General features: G+C 25.1%; 1 protein-coding gene across 2 annotated transcripts in view; it reads right to left on the minus strand.

The window, feature by feature from the left end:
* The window catches only part of LOC129607887 (probable serine/threonine-protein kinase clkA), a 52709-nt gene that overhangs the window by 7515 nt on the left and 25740 nt on the right, over positions 1–19454 (minus strand). For both annotated transcript variants that reach the window (XM_055519124.1, XM_055519126.1), the window contains exon 2: positions 8843–9007. In XM_055519124.1, the coding sequence (XP_055375099.1) occupies positions 8843–8975 (133 nt within the window). In that variant the 5' untranslated portion in view covers positions 8976–9007. The remainder of the gene's footprint in view (positions 1–8842; positions 9008–19454) is intronic.

The following is a 19454-nucleotide window of genomic DNA, read 5'->3' on the forward strand; positions in this document are numbered from 1 at the left end:
CTCATGTTTGCAGTTTTGAATTACTGCGCAAAGCAGTTCGTTTTAATTCATATTGTAGTTATACAAAAATTCTGCCGTAGAATTTGCAGCACAACATTAATATGTTTTGCTGTTTGTTTTTTTTTTATGTTGCGGTGGCCATTTGTTTATTTTTATTTTGAAAATATTTGGCCTGTTTGCTTTTAGTTTTGATATTCGTTACAAATAGGTAGTATTATTGGCAATATGACTTTTTATGACTGTACCTAATTCTCAGCACATACTCGTAATACCTGAGTTTATAAGGGCCGGAAACATGAATTTAACCAAAGTTATTTACAGACCAAAGTTATTTACAGACATATAACGGTTATTATTTTAACTAATGTAATAATTAATTCTCTTGAAAAAATTTGCTTTTAAACCAAGATTTAATTAAACCTGTGGTACACAATAGGATTTCATCTCCAATTTTCGACATTTTCGATGAGTTTTTTCGACATCACGACTTCACATGAAAATATAAAGTATACCGGCCCCCGAAAAAATATGTACAAATGGCCACCGTATATACATACATAATATGTATATGTAAACTCAATTTATATTATATGACGTTCATAACTAAAATTGTATAGCGGCAACACGTAACCAAATTACTTTTTAAAATAGCTTTACACAAATTTTAATTATTGTTGACAAAAAAACAAAAAGAAGAAGAAGAAATTGAAAACAAAATTTGTGTGTGTTTTTTTTTTTTGTAAATGATAAAAAATATTGCACTTCATAATTTTGCAATTTTGTTGCAATATTTTTGTAATTTTGCTTTTATAAATTTTTCTATAGAATATTTTTGTATTGTTAATTTTGCCGCATTAAAAAACGTAAGGAATTTTATCATGAAATCGTTATTGCTCTGCATTTGAATAATTTTTATTTTAGAAAAAAATACTTAATTTTATATGCTTATATAATTTAATTGTGTTTAATTTTGTCGTTCTTTATACATAATTGTGTTGTTCTGTGTTATTTATTACTCATTGTTACCATAAAATTTTAAGTTTCAAAAAGCAAACAAAAAAAATTTTAATTTTAAGAATTATTCATCGAAAGTTCTAGTGGCGTAGTAGAACCGAGTCTTTTTGACATTGACAGTTGGAACGAATCACAGCGTGAACTGTCAAAAATAAAAACTTTTCAAATTAGGAGTTATTCTATAATTATATTCTTACCAAAAGCATATCTACAAAAATTACAAGATTATGATTAGATTTGCCGATTGCAGATTTTTAAGGGAGCCGAGCTATTTCTGACTTATTGTAGCCTCCCCATGCTCCCATCTGTAATACCTCCGTCCCAAGTATAAAGCTGGAGATACCTCCAAGGGAGTTGGACGGCATTTCCACAAATGCTGAACCCTGTCAAAACAATTGCTACACCGGAAATCCAGTATTGAGATTATGAGTAACTAAGAAATATTTTTAATTAAATTATGGTTTTTACGTTATACATACGATATTGATATTCCAATATTTTATTCAAATTTAAATCCACAGTCACGAATTACAGTGACAGACTATATTAAATGTAATTGGTCATATTTCTATAATAACAATCTATTAAATCATTTTTGATGAAAGTTAGTAAACTAATATTTAACGTTGTAATATAAAAATTTCCATAAAAATGAATTTATAGCAAATTTATAGCAACTTTTCAAAAGTTCAATTTGTTTTTTTTTACTTTCAAATATTTTTATTTATAGTTTATTAAACTTTGTGCACATATGCAAATAAAGATAAACCGATTTACTTATATACAAAAAATATGCAAATATATTTATTTATGAATTTAATATTGAAATTCAAATTTATTATTTATTATAATAAAATACAATTTTTACCAACCGAATTGCATACAATAAGGGAGGTAATGTGATGACACCAAATTAGGGATGTAGAGTTTTTGGTGGGAACGCACTTCTTCATATTAGAGAAGCGCAAATAAACTATTATTAGAGAGATGTCGATCTGGCTATCTTTCGGTCTTTCTGTCTTTTGGTCTGTCTGTCTATATGTTGGTCTGTAGGTCTGCCTGTTTGTTGGTCTTTGTATTCACGCGCGAATCTGAAGTTCGGCTAAAACGACTTTGATGAAATTTTGTTAGTGAGCTTATCTTATCTACGTCACAGATTGATCAACTTCTGGAATTTGTCTGACATCGGAAACTAAACTTTTTTACGGGTCGATTTTACATTTTTGCATATATAAAGAGAAATAATCAAGCAATTTCCTTAAAATTTAATATTTAAATTCGGGGTGTTAAAACAAGAAACGTATATTTTTTTTTAAAAAATCAGGGTTGGAAATTGAACCAGGGGCCGATTTTGAAATTTTTTCTATATCTGCGAAATTAATTGATGGAATGAAACTTAATATTTTAATTCTGGTTGTTACTGGCGAGCATTTCAGGGAATTCGGGTAGCACAAAGCGAAACTCACACAACAAAGCGAAGAGCCAAATTCACATTTTTCAAAGTATGTTAACTAAATGCTTCTTAATGTCGTTTAGATTGTAAAGAAATGTTTAAAACGCATTCTAATAATCTTCTATAACACTTTCACTAAAGTAGATAGTCGGTTGGTTATGTGCTAGATACATTGCGGTCGGTTATGTGCTGACCACATCAGATTGTTTTTATGCTCTTTCGTACACGACATATTTATAACGAGCAATCAAAATAAAATAAGAGCACAAAACAAGATTTTTATTTTATAATTTGAAAAGCGTGACTAAAAGCATGTGTGTAAAAAAAATGCATTTATTAAAACAAAACAAAAAAAAACATGATTTCAGATAACAACACTATCACACTGCTTTTTTTATATTTACTTGTTTTCGCTTTACATTTTTACATTTTATTATAAATTTTAAAATGCAATTTAATTATATTTGTAATTCACGTCTCGGGAACACATGTTTTCATACCTATCTCACAATTCTTATCATAAGTATTTTGTTTTTATTACATATAAACTTTTAATGTTTAATTAATTAATTTTTGTTTTTTTTTTTTTTGTTTTTGCTCTACTTGCTAACTTAAAAACAGAAATTATGTGTGACTTGTACACGGTAACATGTGCTTTGTGCTTTAATTTTGAATTTAGAGTGAACCTAGGGTAACAAAATTTAAAATAAAAAAAAAAACAAAACATATGTGCATTCAATGTGCTTTTTACCGTTTAGTACTTATTTGGAATTAATGACATTTTTTTACTGGTGATTAAGAAATGTGATTTTATTACATTAAAATTTTTTATTATTACTAATTACAATCAAAACTATTTTAATTCAAATTTTATTATGCATGTACTTGATATACTCTAAAATTTTGTATAAGAACCTATAGAATAGAAGTGAGAATTGATTATCTAAATCTCCTATACATTATAATGATACTCGTATTGTATAGCGTTCGAGAGCCTACTTAGATGAAAGCTAAATAAAATTTGCTAGTAGAACATATGACGAGTTCTTCGACTCGCAACAGAACCTGAAGACTTGTTCTTCCTTTCAGCTCAAATTTTCTTTTAAATCTAAAAAATAACTGTAAAATTCAATCCGTATTATTTAAAATAGTATATTAAAAGATATCATAACTGAATTTCACTGAATGGACGGACTCTATTTCGCCTTCATAAAATAACATATATCAACGTTTTATATTAATTTTTTACCCAAACAAAATGTACAAAATAAATTTGAAACCTAGATCATGTATATAGAAGCACAAAATGGAAAATGATGAATTACAATTCTAGGAAAAACTGTCACAATATTTTTTTTTTTTGGTTTTTGTTTATTATACCAAATTTCTTTACGGTAAATAAATTTCTTAAATTTATTTACTTATGTTTATATAAAGTGCAAAAAAGATGTTATGAATTTTAATTCAACTGAGAGCATAAATAGATACAAAAAATTTTTCAAACAAAATTTTTTCAACTTTCATGGAATTAAGATTTATTTTTGCTCAATATAGTACTTCCAAAAGAATTCACAAAATTTTCTCAAGACTTATCGGAATTAAGATTTTCATGAAATTTAGATAAATTAAAAAATAGGCATAAATTTAAAACACGTGTTACAGACTTTCATTATCCAGAGAATTTGTTAGCCTAAACGAATATAGGAATATTGCATAAAATTAAAAAAGTGTGTCTGTACTTATATGTATATACAATAATTTGTCAAACATACATATACATATATACTTATGCAAACATGTATCTGAAATTTAGAAATTGTATGGACATCACATGAACCAATCATTAAAGTTTTATAAAACTAAGAAATATTTCCATAAGGATTCATAGGAGTTATTTTAATTTTCATCAACTCGTTTTCGGCATATTTCGGCATATAAAGTAAAAAATATAATTATGCAAAAATATTTATGTGTATATTATGTTAAATGGCCGAATTCTAAGAAAAATCATATCCTAAATCATTTAAGAGGTTCAGAATGTTTGCTTTGATAACCGGTTATTATTTATAAATCTTATGTATTTGTAATATATATAAGATAACTCTCAATGACTGAATTAATTTAAAATGAAAATTTTACTTAATTATGCAAGAAATATTCTTAAATACACAAAAATACTTTAGTTCAAATAAATTGTTGCCACTTGACTCATACATCCCTTCATTAATAAAACAAATATGAGATTTTGTAAAAAATTAATTAATTTTTACTTTCATAAAATATTATTGAATGTCAACAATAATGTACAAAAGTACTAGGTATGTAAAAAAGTACACCTACATTATCTGCTACTTAAACTCAAATACATTTAAACACTTACATAATTTCTGCACCATTACATTTCTAATTTTCATTAATGAAAAATTTTCCAGATAAAAAAAAAATTTGAAAAAAAATCAACAATTTTTTTTTTAATTAGTTCAGAAATCATTGTGAAACTATTAATAAATTTTGAATAATTTTTTTCTTTAATTAAAATTAAAATTCAATTAACCAAAAATATTAAATAGCATTTCAAATTATAATTTATAACATTCTTATCCTCAATGTATGTAGATGTGTTTAACATTCATACAAATGTTTCTATGTATGTATAGTATATTTTTATAAATTTCATTGGAATATGACACATCCATGTTTACATTAACAAAAAATGAATTCAGAAATATTTTTTTTATATACAAATTTATTTACATGAATACAAATCTATAACTAGTTCCATTTACCATTTATATATATTTCAAACTATGTATATTATGTATGTATATATATAAAATAATATTTTCATAGTGTTGTTTGAGTTAAACACGTTTTAGATTAATATAAACAATTAGTCATCAAGAAGAAGAACTCCGTAATTTACTCGTGTATGTCAAACGTGATTAATTTTCATTTATTTCCGTCTCCCATACATACATACTAACAAATATAGAAAGACTATGCAAACAAAAATTATTCAAATGTATATAATAAAATTTTATAATAAACAAGAATTTACGTTTATAATCAAAACTTATTTTCTTTGAATAATTTTTATATAATAGAAAAATTTATTTTATTACAATTTTTGTTGAAATTATATAATAACTGAGTTTGAAATTTTGTGAAATTCTTTTATTGCAACCAAACTTTATAGAATTCAGGAAAATTATCACATATGAACAATACATACACATGTGTGTAGAAAAATAGGCGAACTAATACACAAATTTCATAATTTGACAATTTGAGAAGATCTATCGGGACCCCAAAATCATCCTTAACATCTTAACAATATGTATATATGTAAGTAGAGTAGGAAAAACTGAAGAAATTTGAGAACACACAATTATGTGCATAGACGATATTAATTGCGGAGAAAGGAGCTTTTAACAAAGCCAAATTATTATTAAATCTCAAGCAAAAACTGAAAATTATTTAAAACTATTAAAATTTTTCGCCAATAAGAAAATCTTAAATTCAACATAAACTTTTTCTCTTTAAATACCGAACATCGGATTAAAACTAAAGTACAGGTCTATAATCAAATATCAAAGTAATAAAGTTAGGTCAAACCAACGGTTTGTATTGTAGCACTTTTCTTTTCAACAAGTAAAAATTCTGCTTTAAAATACAGTCTATGTATATCTACCACACTATTAAAATTATTTTCATTCATATACAAACCTATTTCTAGGATTGCATATATTTAGGATGATGCATATATGCAGTCTTTGAAATAAAGCAAAAATTAATATAAAGAGGGGTTAACATAATGCTCGATTTTAAGAGTTAATTGTGCGAGTTAAGAAAAATAATTATATTTTTTAATGTCATGGAATTTAGCGTTAGCTTTTTGTGTTTATAGAAGTTTGAAAAAGCTTGCGGTTTCGGAAATATAAGGTGTCAAAAATTCAAATTTTACAAATTTCAAGAGACGATAACTTGAGAGGGGTTGGAGATGGAAATAAATTTTATTCTAAGGAAATAAACTATTTGTTAATGTCTAAAAGCCCTTAAAATTTCAAGCTTCTATAGGCTGGGGTCTAGAAGAAAAACGACATCAAAAATTTGAAAAAAAAAGACTTTAGATAACGGTAAATTTGTACGGCCATTTTGTTTTTCTAAAGTTCAACTATAGTATACCTCGATAGGGGAAGCAAGCTGCTGCCTTTATGCGTTTGCAAAATTTCAAAAATGCTTATGGTTTCATTGCAACAAATAGTTAAAAAAGGTCATTTTTAGGGTTTTGGAGGGGTATAACTATTAGAGGAGGGGAAATAGGTAAAAATTTTGTTCTACAGAAATAAGTTTCTTTTAAACATCTATGTACGTACAAAATTTCAGCTTTCTATCTTCAAGGGTGTAGAAATTTTGTAAACAGACACACGGATACACGGACGGACGGACGGACGGACGGACAGAGTGAAACTAATAAGCACTTTTTTTCAAAATTTTTTTGAAAAAGTGCTAAAAAGTTGCATTTGCACTATAAATTTTAAAAACAATGCGAAACTAATATTAAAATGCATACAAATATGTATATTTTATTTAAATTATGACAAATGTAATATTTACGTAAACACAAAAATATACCGTATGATAAAACAGTATAATTATATCTGAATGTTGCGGGATCAACTATAGTTTCTGATTATAAGTAGGAATTTAATTTTTTCTTCGAAAATAATATTATTCATAACAAACAAATATTTAAAATTTCTCATCTATATTCCTCATTTCCTATACATACATACATACCTATAAATATACATAACTAATTGTAAAATATCTACAAACATAATATTACAATGTATGTATGTACATATGTACATAGTTAAAAGATAAATAACGAAAATGTTAAATTTGCTGACATAAAAAAAAAAGTCTCACATTCTTCAAATAATATGAGAAAAAAAAGCTCACTAAATCATTATTGCAATTTTGACTATACAGCAAAAAAAATTTAGAAAAGCATTGTTAAATCAAGAACTACTTATGTACATATATATGTCAAGAAATATAAGTATGCACATATACTTACATTGTAAAATAAATCAAAATTATTAGAAAAGTATAAAAAACTGAAATATTGAGGTGCAGCCCCAATTTGGAGTTAAATTTCACAAAGGCATGTATATATGTATGTAAATTAATTTTTTTTAAATTATCATTGTTTATTTATGCAAACACAATATTTAACAAGTATACATAAATATAAACATATGCAACAATTAGAAATATGAGTAGCTCAGTATTTAAAAATTGACAAAAAAAGAAAACAAAAAATTGAGGTTGACATTATTTATAAACCGAAAAACGGTACAATATAAATTTTATAAATTTACTACGAAAAATGCCTATTTAAAAATGAAATTCGACCTAGTTTTAATTATTGGGGCAAAAAACTGAAATTAGTTAACAAAATTTATGAAATAAAAATGTTAAATGTTGGGATAACGTTGGGTTAAATAGGCTGACTTGTGTCTTAGACGTTTTATAAAAATTGCCTCAGCCCCTTACAAAACAAGCAATGAACAGTATGCAATAAAGATTGCACATTGTACCGGTCTTGTTTTTCGACGCTCATTGCGAGTACGCTTACTTTTCATATATGGTAAATTCGGCGTCGATACTGGAGTAAATAATTTCCGAAAAAAATAAATTAAAGCTTATCAAAATGTGAACTAAATTCATTAATACGAGTAACGGTGAAATATTACTCAAATAAAATTAATGATTTTCTTACATATACACGAATTGTTATACAAATACGAGTACAAGTACATTAGGTCACCTTATTGGAAATTGTCCAATACTTAAAATCAAATTAATAAGTAATAAAATATCCAAATTATGATAAAATATTCTGCGCATTTTTCAAAACGTTTTTGGACATTTGGATTTTTAAAAAAGTGTCCTCTTTCATTATATTTGGGACTTTTAACAGGAAAATCAAAAAAAAAATGATATTCAAATATTTAAATTGAAAAAAAAAAAAAAAACAATTTTTTTTGTATTTTATTTTAAAAGCGGTAAATTGTTAACCAATAATCATCATCATCATCATAAATATTTAAAATAGAAGAGATAGGATCTTAAATAGAATAAACATAAGTACGAGTAAAGTAGATTTTGTATAAAAGTATAGAATAATGAATACTGAAATTTTGCAATTTATACGTAAATTGAATGAAATTTTTTAATAAATTTATTCTTCTATAGACTTCTAGGTTTGTTGAATAAAATTGATTTGGTTTGATATTGATTATTTTGAATGAAATTGATTTGGAAGAGCTAAGAAGTATAAGAATATTCAAAATAATAAAAACTTACCATTAGCATTAGAGTTAGAAGTTGAAGCAGTCGAATTATTTTCTCTTGTCATATAATTTTCACCATGTTTTCTTGTATCTCGAACTCTTTTACATATATGTAAATCTTCATCACTGCATATTGTTGGAGCCATCTCTATTATAATTTTTATAATCTGATTTGGTTCTAAAAGCAAAAATAAAATTTAAAAATTATATTAGATTTTTTTTTAATTTATTTTAAAAACAGAAATATGTCAGATTTTGTACGAAAAATTTCATATTTTGATAAGTTGTTAAAATCATTTGTTTCAAATTGAATATTTAAAACAAATCAGCTTCTAAATGCTCACTTATAATAATTGTCAGAGAAAGATAAAACTAAATGCATTAAAACTACACTAACAAATCATTGTAAATTTTGAAACAAAAATATTAAATAGGGTCCATTGGTTTAAAACTCAATTTATGGAGAATTTTAGATAAAAATACCTTAAATAAATTAAATTGACACGGTTCTTTAATAAAAAGGTGAAAAATCTTTTTTGAATTTTCTATTTCATTGACCTTAATATAATATTAATATTTTAAGAGGCATTGATTTTTATATAACACCTATACAAGCAAGACTGTTACAATTCAATCTTCTGAATAATTTTTCATCCTTCTACGAAGGCTTTTATTAATACTTATAAACTGCTACGAAAAATCAAATTTTAACCGCAAATTTCGTTACAACAGGTCACAATTTGTACACATTGTATGTATTAAATTATGTTGCAGAATTACCACTGTATTTTGTTCTTTTGTTAACAAAATACCTACATATATTTATACACCAAAACCACATTTATAGTATGTCTGGCAAAAAAAAAAAATTTTCATAAAATCCCTTCGTAAGGCAGTCCAGCACGTGTTAAGTTCAGAGAATTTTCTCTTCTTCTGAAGATCAGAAACACATGGAGGAGTGGAATTTTAACATAAGGAAAATAGAAATGTGGGTATGTATGATTTTGCATAATAAATTGAAAATAAAATTTTTGGATCCTAAATTTTACATTTTGAAATTTTATAAATGAAAATACAAATTAATAAAGAAAATTTAAATTAAATTTAACAAATTTAAAGACAAAAGAAATTTTTTTTTATTGTTTTTCTTTTCCTTCCTCCTTTTGTTCTCAATTTCATAATCTTCCAGAGATAGTATACATATATACATACATATGTACATAAATATATAATTTTTATATTAATATTAAATTAAAATCTTATTGTCTGTTTTTGTCTGCATAAAATGTATATGTGCGTATGTGTACAGACATATTCAGATTTTTGCTTCCATTTCTTAAATTCTTAACTTCTCTAAAGTTAAATTTTTTAAACAATTTATCATAGTAATATTAAAATACATTGATGTATGTATGTATGTATTGTTAAAATCATGGTCAAACCATTGTATAAGGGGGCATATACTGTGTACCCACATTTTATATACAAAATACACATGTTATGTATTTAACCCAATATTCATTGTTAATATTTTTTTTAATACATTTTATACTGTATACACATGTGGATATACACATGTGCATACATAAAAATTTATTTAAATTGTTTATTATTAAAATAAATTAAAGTTGTAGCACGTGTCTTTTACTAAAATTTTTGTTTTTGTTTTTTTTTTTAACAAAGAAAAAGACATAACAATAAAATAATCAAAACAAAAATTAAAAAAAAAAAAACGTCAAGGCAAAGAAATTGTTGTTTTTTTTTTTTCTTTTTTTCTTTCCTCTACTGTTTTCATTTTTATGTTTTTATTCTTTATAAAATTTTGTATCTGCAAGTTTGTTTATAACAAAGAGACAAGATATACAATATATTTTTTTACAACATTATAGAACCTAATAAACATAATACACTAAATGCCGTATATCTAGTGCAATAGTGCAACAAGTCAAAAAAAATTAATTTTTCAGTTATGTGTTCCATTAAAAGCGCAAATTTATTCTCTTTATTTTGATCTAATCAGATTTGAAATATCTCAAAAATTATCAAATTTTTAAAGAATTTTTTTTTGCAGGCGCGTTCTCAATTTCGCCCTTTTTTTATACAATATTGTAATTTATTTGAGGAAATTTTTTGAATCTTAATTTTATTTTCTATATTAAAAATAATCCGAAATAATGTTCCGAAATTCAACGAAAATATTAAAAAAATTAGAGTTATTTCAATTAAAATTAATATTAAATAACGCATACTAATAACATACTTATTGCTAAGATTTTACAAAAAGCATCAAGAATTCTTTGAAATCATGATTTGTTTTTCTTTACGTTTCGAAAACATATTTTAAAAAATTCGGAACGCGTCAAATAGAGAAAAATTTTTTTGAAAGATGTCAAAGTTTGAATATTTTCTAATAATACGGATTAGTGCTTATCTATAATGCAGCAATTAATCAATATCTTATAGTATTAGTAAATCTAAACAGAAACTGAGCTGAGTTAACTGCTGCTAAACTGAGCAAAACAGAAATATTTGCTCTTATTCAAAAATACGACATACTCTCATGTTAAAGAGAAAAATCGAAATTTTAAATTTACTTAAAATTATAAATTTTTGAAATAGTGCGTTCTTATTCTCAACTTCCTATCGTGACTATATAAAAAAATGTGTATTTTTAATAGTATATGTACATACGCGAAACAGAAGAGAGATATCTATTGTCATTCAACACAAGATTTATTATTATACTATGAACTTATGTATATATACATATATATCTATTTATTGAAATATATAATATTATATATATATACATATATATAATCATCAAGTTAACACATGTGTATTTAATATTATAAAATAAATAGATGTAGTGTTAATATGTAGGTATTATAATAATAATCTTGAAAAATGATGATATCATTGTTAAAACATCGTTTATTTACAAACATATAATAAAAAAAAAACAGTAACAATAATACTCGTAATAAGAAGAAGAAGGAAATAACTAAAATGAAATGAGCTTTTCATCTGAATCACTTAAAAAACGGAAATCTTTTCAAATATAATGAAATAAAAATGATAAAACAAAATTCGTTTATATTACACTGTTGTTTTTATTTTTTTGTATTCGGGAACCTCTACTGCCTAACCTATATTTTGATGAGGGTTTTTCTATACCCTTATATTATAGACGTTTTTTGTAAATGAATGACGATAAATGATTACATAGAAATTTTTTATTTTGGAATTAAGCTTTTCCATTTCAGATCTACTATTAATTATACCCGTACGAACGTATGTTCGAAGGGTATACTAAATTTGCCTTACCGTTTGTAACGCTAAGAAATAACGGTGTTAGATATAGACTCAAGTGTATGTTTTTGATCAGCGTCAAATTCTGAGTTGATTTAGCTTTGTCTGTCCGTCCGTCCGTCCGTCCGTCCGTCCGTCCGTCCGAACGATAACTCAAAAACTAATTGAGCTAAGTTCACCAAATTTTCACAAATGATTTATTGTAGTAAGTGCCAGAACCCTATTTAAATTGGACCGGTATGGCAGCTACCCCCCGGTGATCGGGGGTACCGGTTCGGGTAGCTGCCATACAACTTTAAAATTTATTTGGCTATATCTCAGAAACTATAAAAGTTATGATATTGAAATTTCACACAAACAAATATATTAGTAGGGCCAATATGTCCCATAAAAGTCGTTGAAATTACTTGGCTCCTTCTGGTACCTGCCATACAACTTCAAAAGTTATTTGGCTATATCTCAGAAACTATAAAAGCTGCGATATTGAGATTTCACACAAGTGAATATGTTAGTAGGGCCGATATGTCTGGTAAAAGTCGTTGAAATCACTTGGCTCCTTCTGGTACCTGCCATACAACTTCAAAAGTTATTTGACTATATTTCAGAAACTATTAAAGCTATGGTATTGAAATTTCACACAAACGAATATATTAGTAGGGCCAATGTGTCTCAGAAAAGTCGTTGAAATTACTTGGCTCCTTCTGGTACCTGCCATACAACTTCAAAAGTTATTTGACTATATCTTAGAAACTATAAAAGCTGTGATATTGAGATTTCACACAAGTGAGTATATTAGTAGGGCCGATGTGCTTGATAAAATTCGCTAAAATTTCTTGGCTCTCTCTGGTAGCTGCCATACAACATCAATAGTAGTTTGGCACAACCAGTATTTTGAATAACACATAGTACTGAAATTTTGCATAAATTAATATGGTAATATGGCAACTTAAAGTCATAGTCTGCCCCATAGTTAGTTATGGCACATTAGTTATTTGCACATAGGATAACAAATTCGTACGGGTATCACAGAGTTGACAAGGTCAACTCTATTTTTTTTCTCGTTTTTAAATATAAATATACTTCTTTTATCATGTATTATAAAGGACGAATAATTTATAATTAAGGATACATGCATAAATATACACACATACTTATAAGTCCTGTAATTACTTGTGCCTGTAAAACTATTAAAATTTATAGATATATTTAGTTTCCTTAATTATTATTAATTTAAATTTAATAGAGATAACATTACCCGGTCTCTATAAGATTTTATGCAGCCACTAATAAATTGAATAGAATATGCAGAGTTAAGGAAAGTGCTTTATAATTTTGCAAGATATGACTAAATTATTTTTAGAGCTGTGTGCGGTAATTATACGAAATTTGAATATTACAAGCTTTATAGTTTCCGAGATATGATCATTGTATTTATAGAATTGCATTGCAACTATTGCAAGAACTTGTACAATTACAATTAAATACTAAATATTTAAGCAAAATTTTAATTGTGTCCACTTTATTGTTCCCGAAATATAACAAAATATAGTTGTACGGCAGCTAATCGAATCACAGCTTTGATTGAACCCAAATTAAATAGTGTTTTTGCGGTAATAACCATGATCAGAATTATAGACTTGTTTCTATATCTTAAACTTCTATTTCTTAGCGCTTCAAACGCAGTGGCAAATTTATAATACCTTTGAAACGTTCGTACAGGAATAAGAACAAGCCCCCGTAATGCGCTATCACAATATTTTATAACTCCATTTTATTCATTAACAATCAATCATTTTAATCATACTTGATAAGAATAATCAGTAAAATCAAATAAAATTCAACAAGATCAAAAAATTTTTTTACACACACTTACAATTTCATTTTGTTGGTTTTTCAAATTTTGTTAATTATTCTCAACCAATCAAAAAAATTAACAGGACTTTCTTTCTTATGTCGATACATAATTAATGAACACTGTCTAAAAATTTGTCACACCCTAAACTGAACACTAAATTCTTTCACACTCCTTTGTTAAACAACTTGCCTTAAAATTTCTGATACACATACATGTAGCAAATATTTCTGACACAATAATCAAATCATTTAAATTTAAGTTTTTGTATACAAAATCATTAATTATACTAAAAAAAATCAAACAAAAACTATAAATAAATTCTTAATATAAAAGAAAAAAATTTGGTTTTTTAATTGGTTCAAGAAGTAAATTAAAATTCTAAAATTTCTACCAGTTTGTTTTTTTTTATTGTGTTCTCATTAATTAAATTTAATTTATAAAATCATAAAAATGTCAAATTTTAAGCATGCCGTTTATGTCAAAACAATGAATAGACTTCCGCTCCCCTTTAATGCCAAAAATTATTTCATTCTTCCTAGCAACCGCATCGCATACAATAAGAGTGGTCTTGCTATAATATCAAATTTTATAACATGAATTTTTAACAAATAGGCATATATTTCTTCTCATCATAGAGAACCCTAAACGAACGTTATTTAGTGAAATACTACGGCCGCTCATAAGCTTTTCCGTTAAATCCATTCCTAGGAAAAGAGAATTTACAAAGGACAGCATCATCGTTTCATACTTAAATGTGGATTATAAATTTCAGGACCATGTTTAATTCAGTTAAGCCAGATCTAAGAGCTTATTACTGTTCTTCGAATACAAAAGCACCATATAAGAAATTAAATGGAGAATAAATTTGGAATTGGTAAACACCGTTTTATACAGCCGTCGGGTATATGCTGAGCCCATCAAAAATTTTTCAATGTATGTACCTATGAATTTTATTGCATATATTAAAATCTATAAAATATTTGTGGCGTCTTCGAAAATTAATCCAATAATATCAAATTGTTATATACACACATATGTATATATATATATAATATATTTGCAAGCATTTGTACAAACCTACATACCAATCGAAATAAGTGTGTATGTAGATTATAATTAATTGAAATTCCCGAATTTATTACTTTTAGTTTTTCTTTTTTTGTTTGATCAAATTAAAATATGTTTGTATATATAATTAAATTTATAATTTTTATGACTAACATGCGTTTGCTTGCTCATTAATGTTATAATAAGTATAAAAAATGAAAACCGTATTTTACACAGAATCAAATTAAAAAAGTTAATAAAAATTAGAAACCATAAAGATAAAAATGATAACAAGTAATTAAATTTAGTCTGGTAACAATAATTATATCACAAAATTAAAATATATGACACGCTCATGCTGCTACTCTACTTTTGTTTTTTTATATGCAAGCGTGTATGATGAATTATTTTATAAACACACTTGCCTATAAAATAGTTTTTTTTTTTTATAGTATTTTTCCATTTATTAGATTATAACATTATTATTATGTAGAGTGTATGAACTCTTAATAATGAGTAATTATTTATAATTTATAGCTATACATATATGCCGATTGAATAGAAAATGTTTTATAATATAAATTATGTGTCATATATGCATGCGTTTTTGTTTTGATGGAATTGTGAAGCCTATAAGTAGGCAATTATAACTCTGTTATACTATCAATATTTATTTTTGAAAATTATTATAAGTAGACAGAAAAGATATAAAAAGAGAAAACAGTGTTTATGAGAAATTGAACATTTTTTTATAAAAGTCGGAAATTTAAAAATTTTTATTTAAAATTTGATCAAATAACATTATTGTTGCTGAAAATTGTGGTTACAATATTGTCTATTGAAAATTGTTCGACAAAACACAAATTAAAGAGAAAAATAATTGGCGGAAATTTAAAGTGTATAACGAAATGAAAAAATTTAAACTGTTATATTAATTGATTTCATATGAAAAACTCATATATGTACATTATATTTCATCTTTTAAATTAATTTTTATATAAAATTCCACTTGTATCGTATTACACACATGTATAACAGTTTTATAACAGTATAACAGTTTGTATAACAGTATTCAAAAGCTGTTATAATAAATTTATACCACAGTTTTTAATTCGAATTAAATGATTTTAAATTTTCAATCATATTATGTATATTCTTTTAAAACTATAAATATAAAAAAAAAATTTCAAATTTTTAATCAATTTTCAACACGAAAACATTTTCTATTCTTATATATATTTTGTTATACAAGCACGTCATATGAAATTAAACCACAAAAATAAAATAATTTATAAAAAGGTAAATAAATATTAAGAATTATTGCTCATAAATTTTATATGATTATTTTGTAATTTCAAAAAGAAATTATTTAAACAAACCACCTTAAATAATAACATAAAATTTATAATCCATTAATGTTTGTATCCATACAAACAATGTAAACAATACATATTTAAATTACATATTATGTCCACATACAACGAAAAATACCTTGTCTATTTTATTAATAATATATAAATAAATTTGAATCGTCATAAATATAATGATTCTTTATGAAACAATAATGACTTTGTCTAAAATATTTGTAATGGCTCAATATTCATAATTCATATTAATGTTACCATATACTTTATCTATGAAAAATTTGATATATTTGAATAAAAAGTAAGATTCCTAAAGAAACCTCGATATAGTTCAAATTTTGAACAAAAAAATGGGTAGAAAAACATGCAGTTTAAATTAGTTACAAAACAGGCTAAGTGTATAGGCTATGTGTTACGCTTCAATTAACCATAATTTTAAGTATATTTAATTTTGAACAATTTTTCATACTTTTTATATTAATAAAAGGGCAACACGTCATATACATATTATAAGAACAGATGGAAAAAATTATAATCAATAAAATTTAAAAAAAAAAGTCAAGTAAATGAAATTCCGCACGTAACTGGAATTAAAAAAATTTATTACCAAGAATTCGCGTATACTTTCGCTAATTAAACGAAAAAATTTATTAAATTTTATGAATTTTATCAATTCAAATCATAAAATTTTTTTTTTATCAAATTTATAGAACATAAAAGCGAATTTGTACATTAATAAACGTGAATTAATTTTAATATTTTAAAATTAATTTTATTCTGACATACCTTTTATACTTATATAACATAATCTTATCAATTGGTTATTTTTTTTATTCTTCTTGTACATATAGATAAATTAACATATTTATAATGTGGTTGATAAAGAATTTTGTCAGCGTTGTGAATATTTATTTTTATTTTTTGAATTTATTGGATTAAATTTATTGGATTAAGTTTATATAATTAGTTCACATTCTATTTGTGCAAATTAAATTATCATAAAAATGAATATTTCATAAAATTTCTTGTTTCCAACGTATATTAAAAAATAAAAATATGAAATATAATAATAATGAAGATTAAAATTTTATAATTTTTCATGACTAACTCTTTCATGTAATTTAACACAATTAATTAATAACTACAAAATGATTTATATAATATATATATTATTAAATTACCGATTATCTATATACATATTGTATATTAATAATAATTATAAAAAAATTAATATATTATTACACTATAGGTACTCTAAATATTTGTTTATGAAATTGAGTTATCCGCCGCCTTTTTGAGGCGCCGCCATGTGAATTACATGCAGTACATGTAGCTCATTGCATGATATAAATTATGTGACATTGCAGTGTTTTTCCTAAATAAAATAAAAGAAATTTATAATAAATAATTTAATTTACATTTTGAATAAGAATTTTTTAATTTCATATTTCATTTTGCATATGTAAATGCTAAACGGACGCCGAAATATTTTAAAATTACATCAATTAAGATTGGAGTGCTGCACCGAAAATGCATGTAATTGAAGTGGGAATGTTATGGTGCGCCAAAGGTGTTACAGAAATGGACAAAATTAAAAACGTATTTATACGGGGTAGCCTTAAAGTAACACCTATAGACGCAAAGATGCAAGAAAATAAATTAAAATTGTATGGTCATATCATGCGAAAGCCCGGTAATATGACATAGTGAAAAGTATTATGTCTAAAGATCCAGTAAGAAAACGGCCAGGTATACCACCGAAAGCCTGGAAAACTACAATAATTAAGGATATGCGCAATTTAGATGTGTAGGAGCACACAACCTAAGTCAGAATTTCGTGGCACTCATCTACAACGAAAGCTGACCCCTGATAGGGAAAGGGGTAGGAAGAAGAAGAAGAAGATCAATTTAGATACTGCAGTTCAAAAACTAAAAATTGAGGATTTTCTACTTTAAAATGTCCGCTTTAATTAAAAAATATGCAAAATTATTAGCTCATATTTTAATTTTCTGAAATTTCAATAAGAAATTATAATTTAGAACAAGTTTTTTTTTTTTTTTTTTGAAAATTATGTAAATATATTAAACGTCAAGACTTGTTGTGTAAACATATAAATACACAAGTGTTGCATAATTAAAATTTTGCAACTGTAAACGTATGTTTTTATACTTACGTCTCACTTTAATTATCGTTACGTAATAAACATATTATATATTACGCGTGTGCAATCATAATGAAAATTTTTTGCCACATGTTTTGCGTGGTTAACTTTTTTTTTTATATATGAATTTTGTATTGCCTTCACTACACTTCCCTACAATTATTCTGTTCCAAAAAAAGTAGTCTACATTCCGAAAAAAGTTAACCGTTACTTTCGTTTAACTCTTTAATATATTATGAGTTTACCACTTTGTATTCAACCATTTAAATGCACGATTCTCAGAGCAAAAAAAACAAAACTGGCAAAATATAATACATATGGCAACACTATACTATTTAATATTATAAATACTTCTTAATAAATTTACAAAGTATTTTTAAATTTTTTTTAATAATTTTAAAATCACCATATCGCTGCCCACAACAGCTTTTGTTCCCTTTTTTTTTTAATTTTTGTTCTTTTCTGTTTTTATTTTTTCATAATTTCCCTTCAATGTGTTTGATTTCAAAAACAATGTCAATAAAAAAAAAAAAAAAGGCAAACAAAAATAAAAATCAACGGCACGTGTCGTCAAACATGCAAGTGATAGATTCATATCTATTGAACAAAAACAAAAAAATAAAAAATTAAAATTATCAATACATACACATATGCAATCATATGCACAAATACATATATGTATGTACATACATACATTAATATAAATAAGAATTCAAAAGTTAAAAACATAAATAGAATGAAACGAAAAGCGGGAGAGAGAGAAGCTTTTTGTAAAACAAAACAGAAAAATTAAAAAAAAAAATTTTAAAAAGCTTTCGTAATCTTCTTCTTCGTTTATGATGTTTTTGTTTTTTGATATTTTAAATATAAATCTATGTGTATATT

This window comes from Condylostylus longicornis, unplaced genomic scaffold (genome assembly GCF_029603195.1).
Source record: "Condylostylus longicornis isolate FDR11 unplaced genomic scaffold, ASM2960319v2 ptg000030l, whole genome shotgun sequence".
Classification (NCBI taxonomy): domain Eukaryota; kingdom Metazoa; phylum Arthropoda; class Insecta; order Diptera; family Dolichopodidae; genus Condylostylus; species Condylostylus longicornis.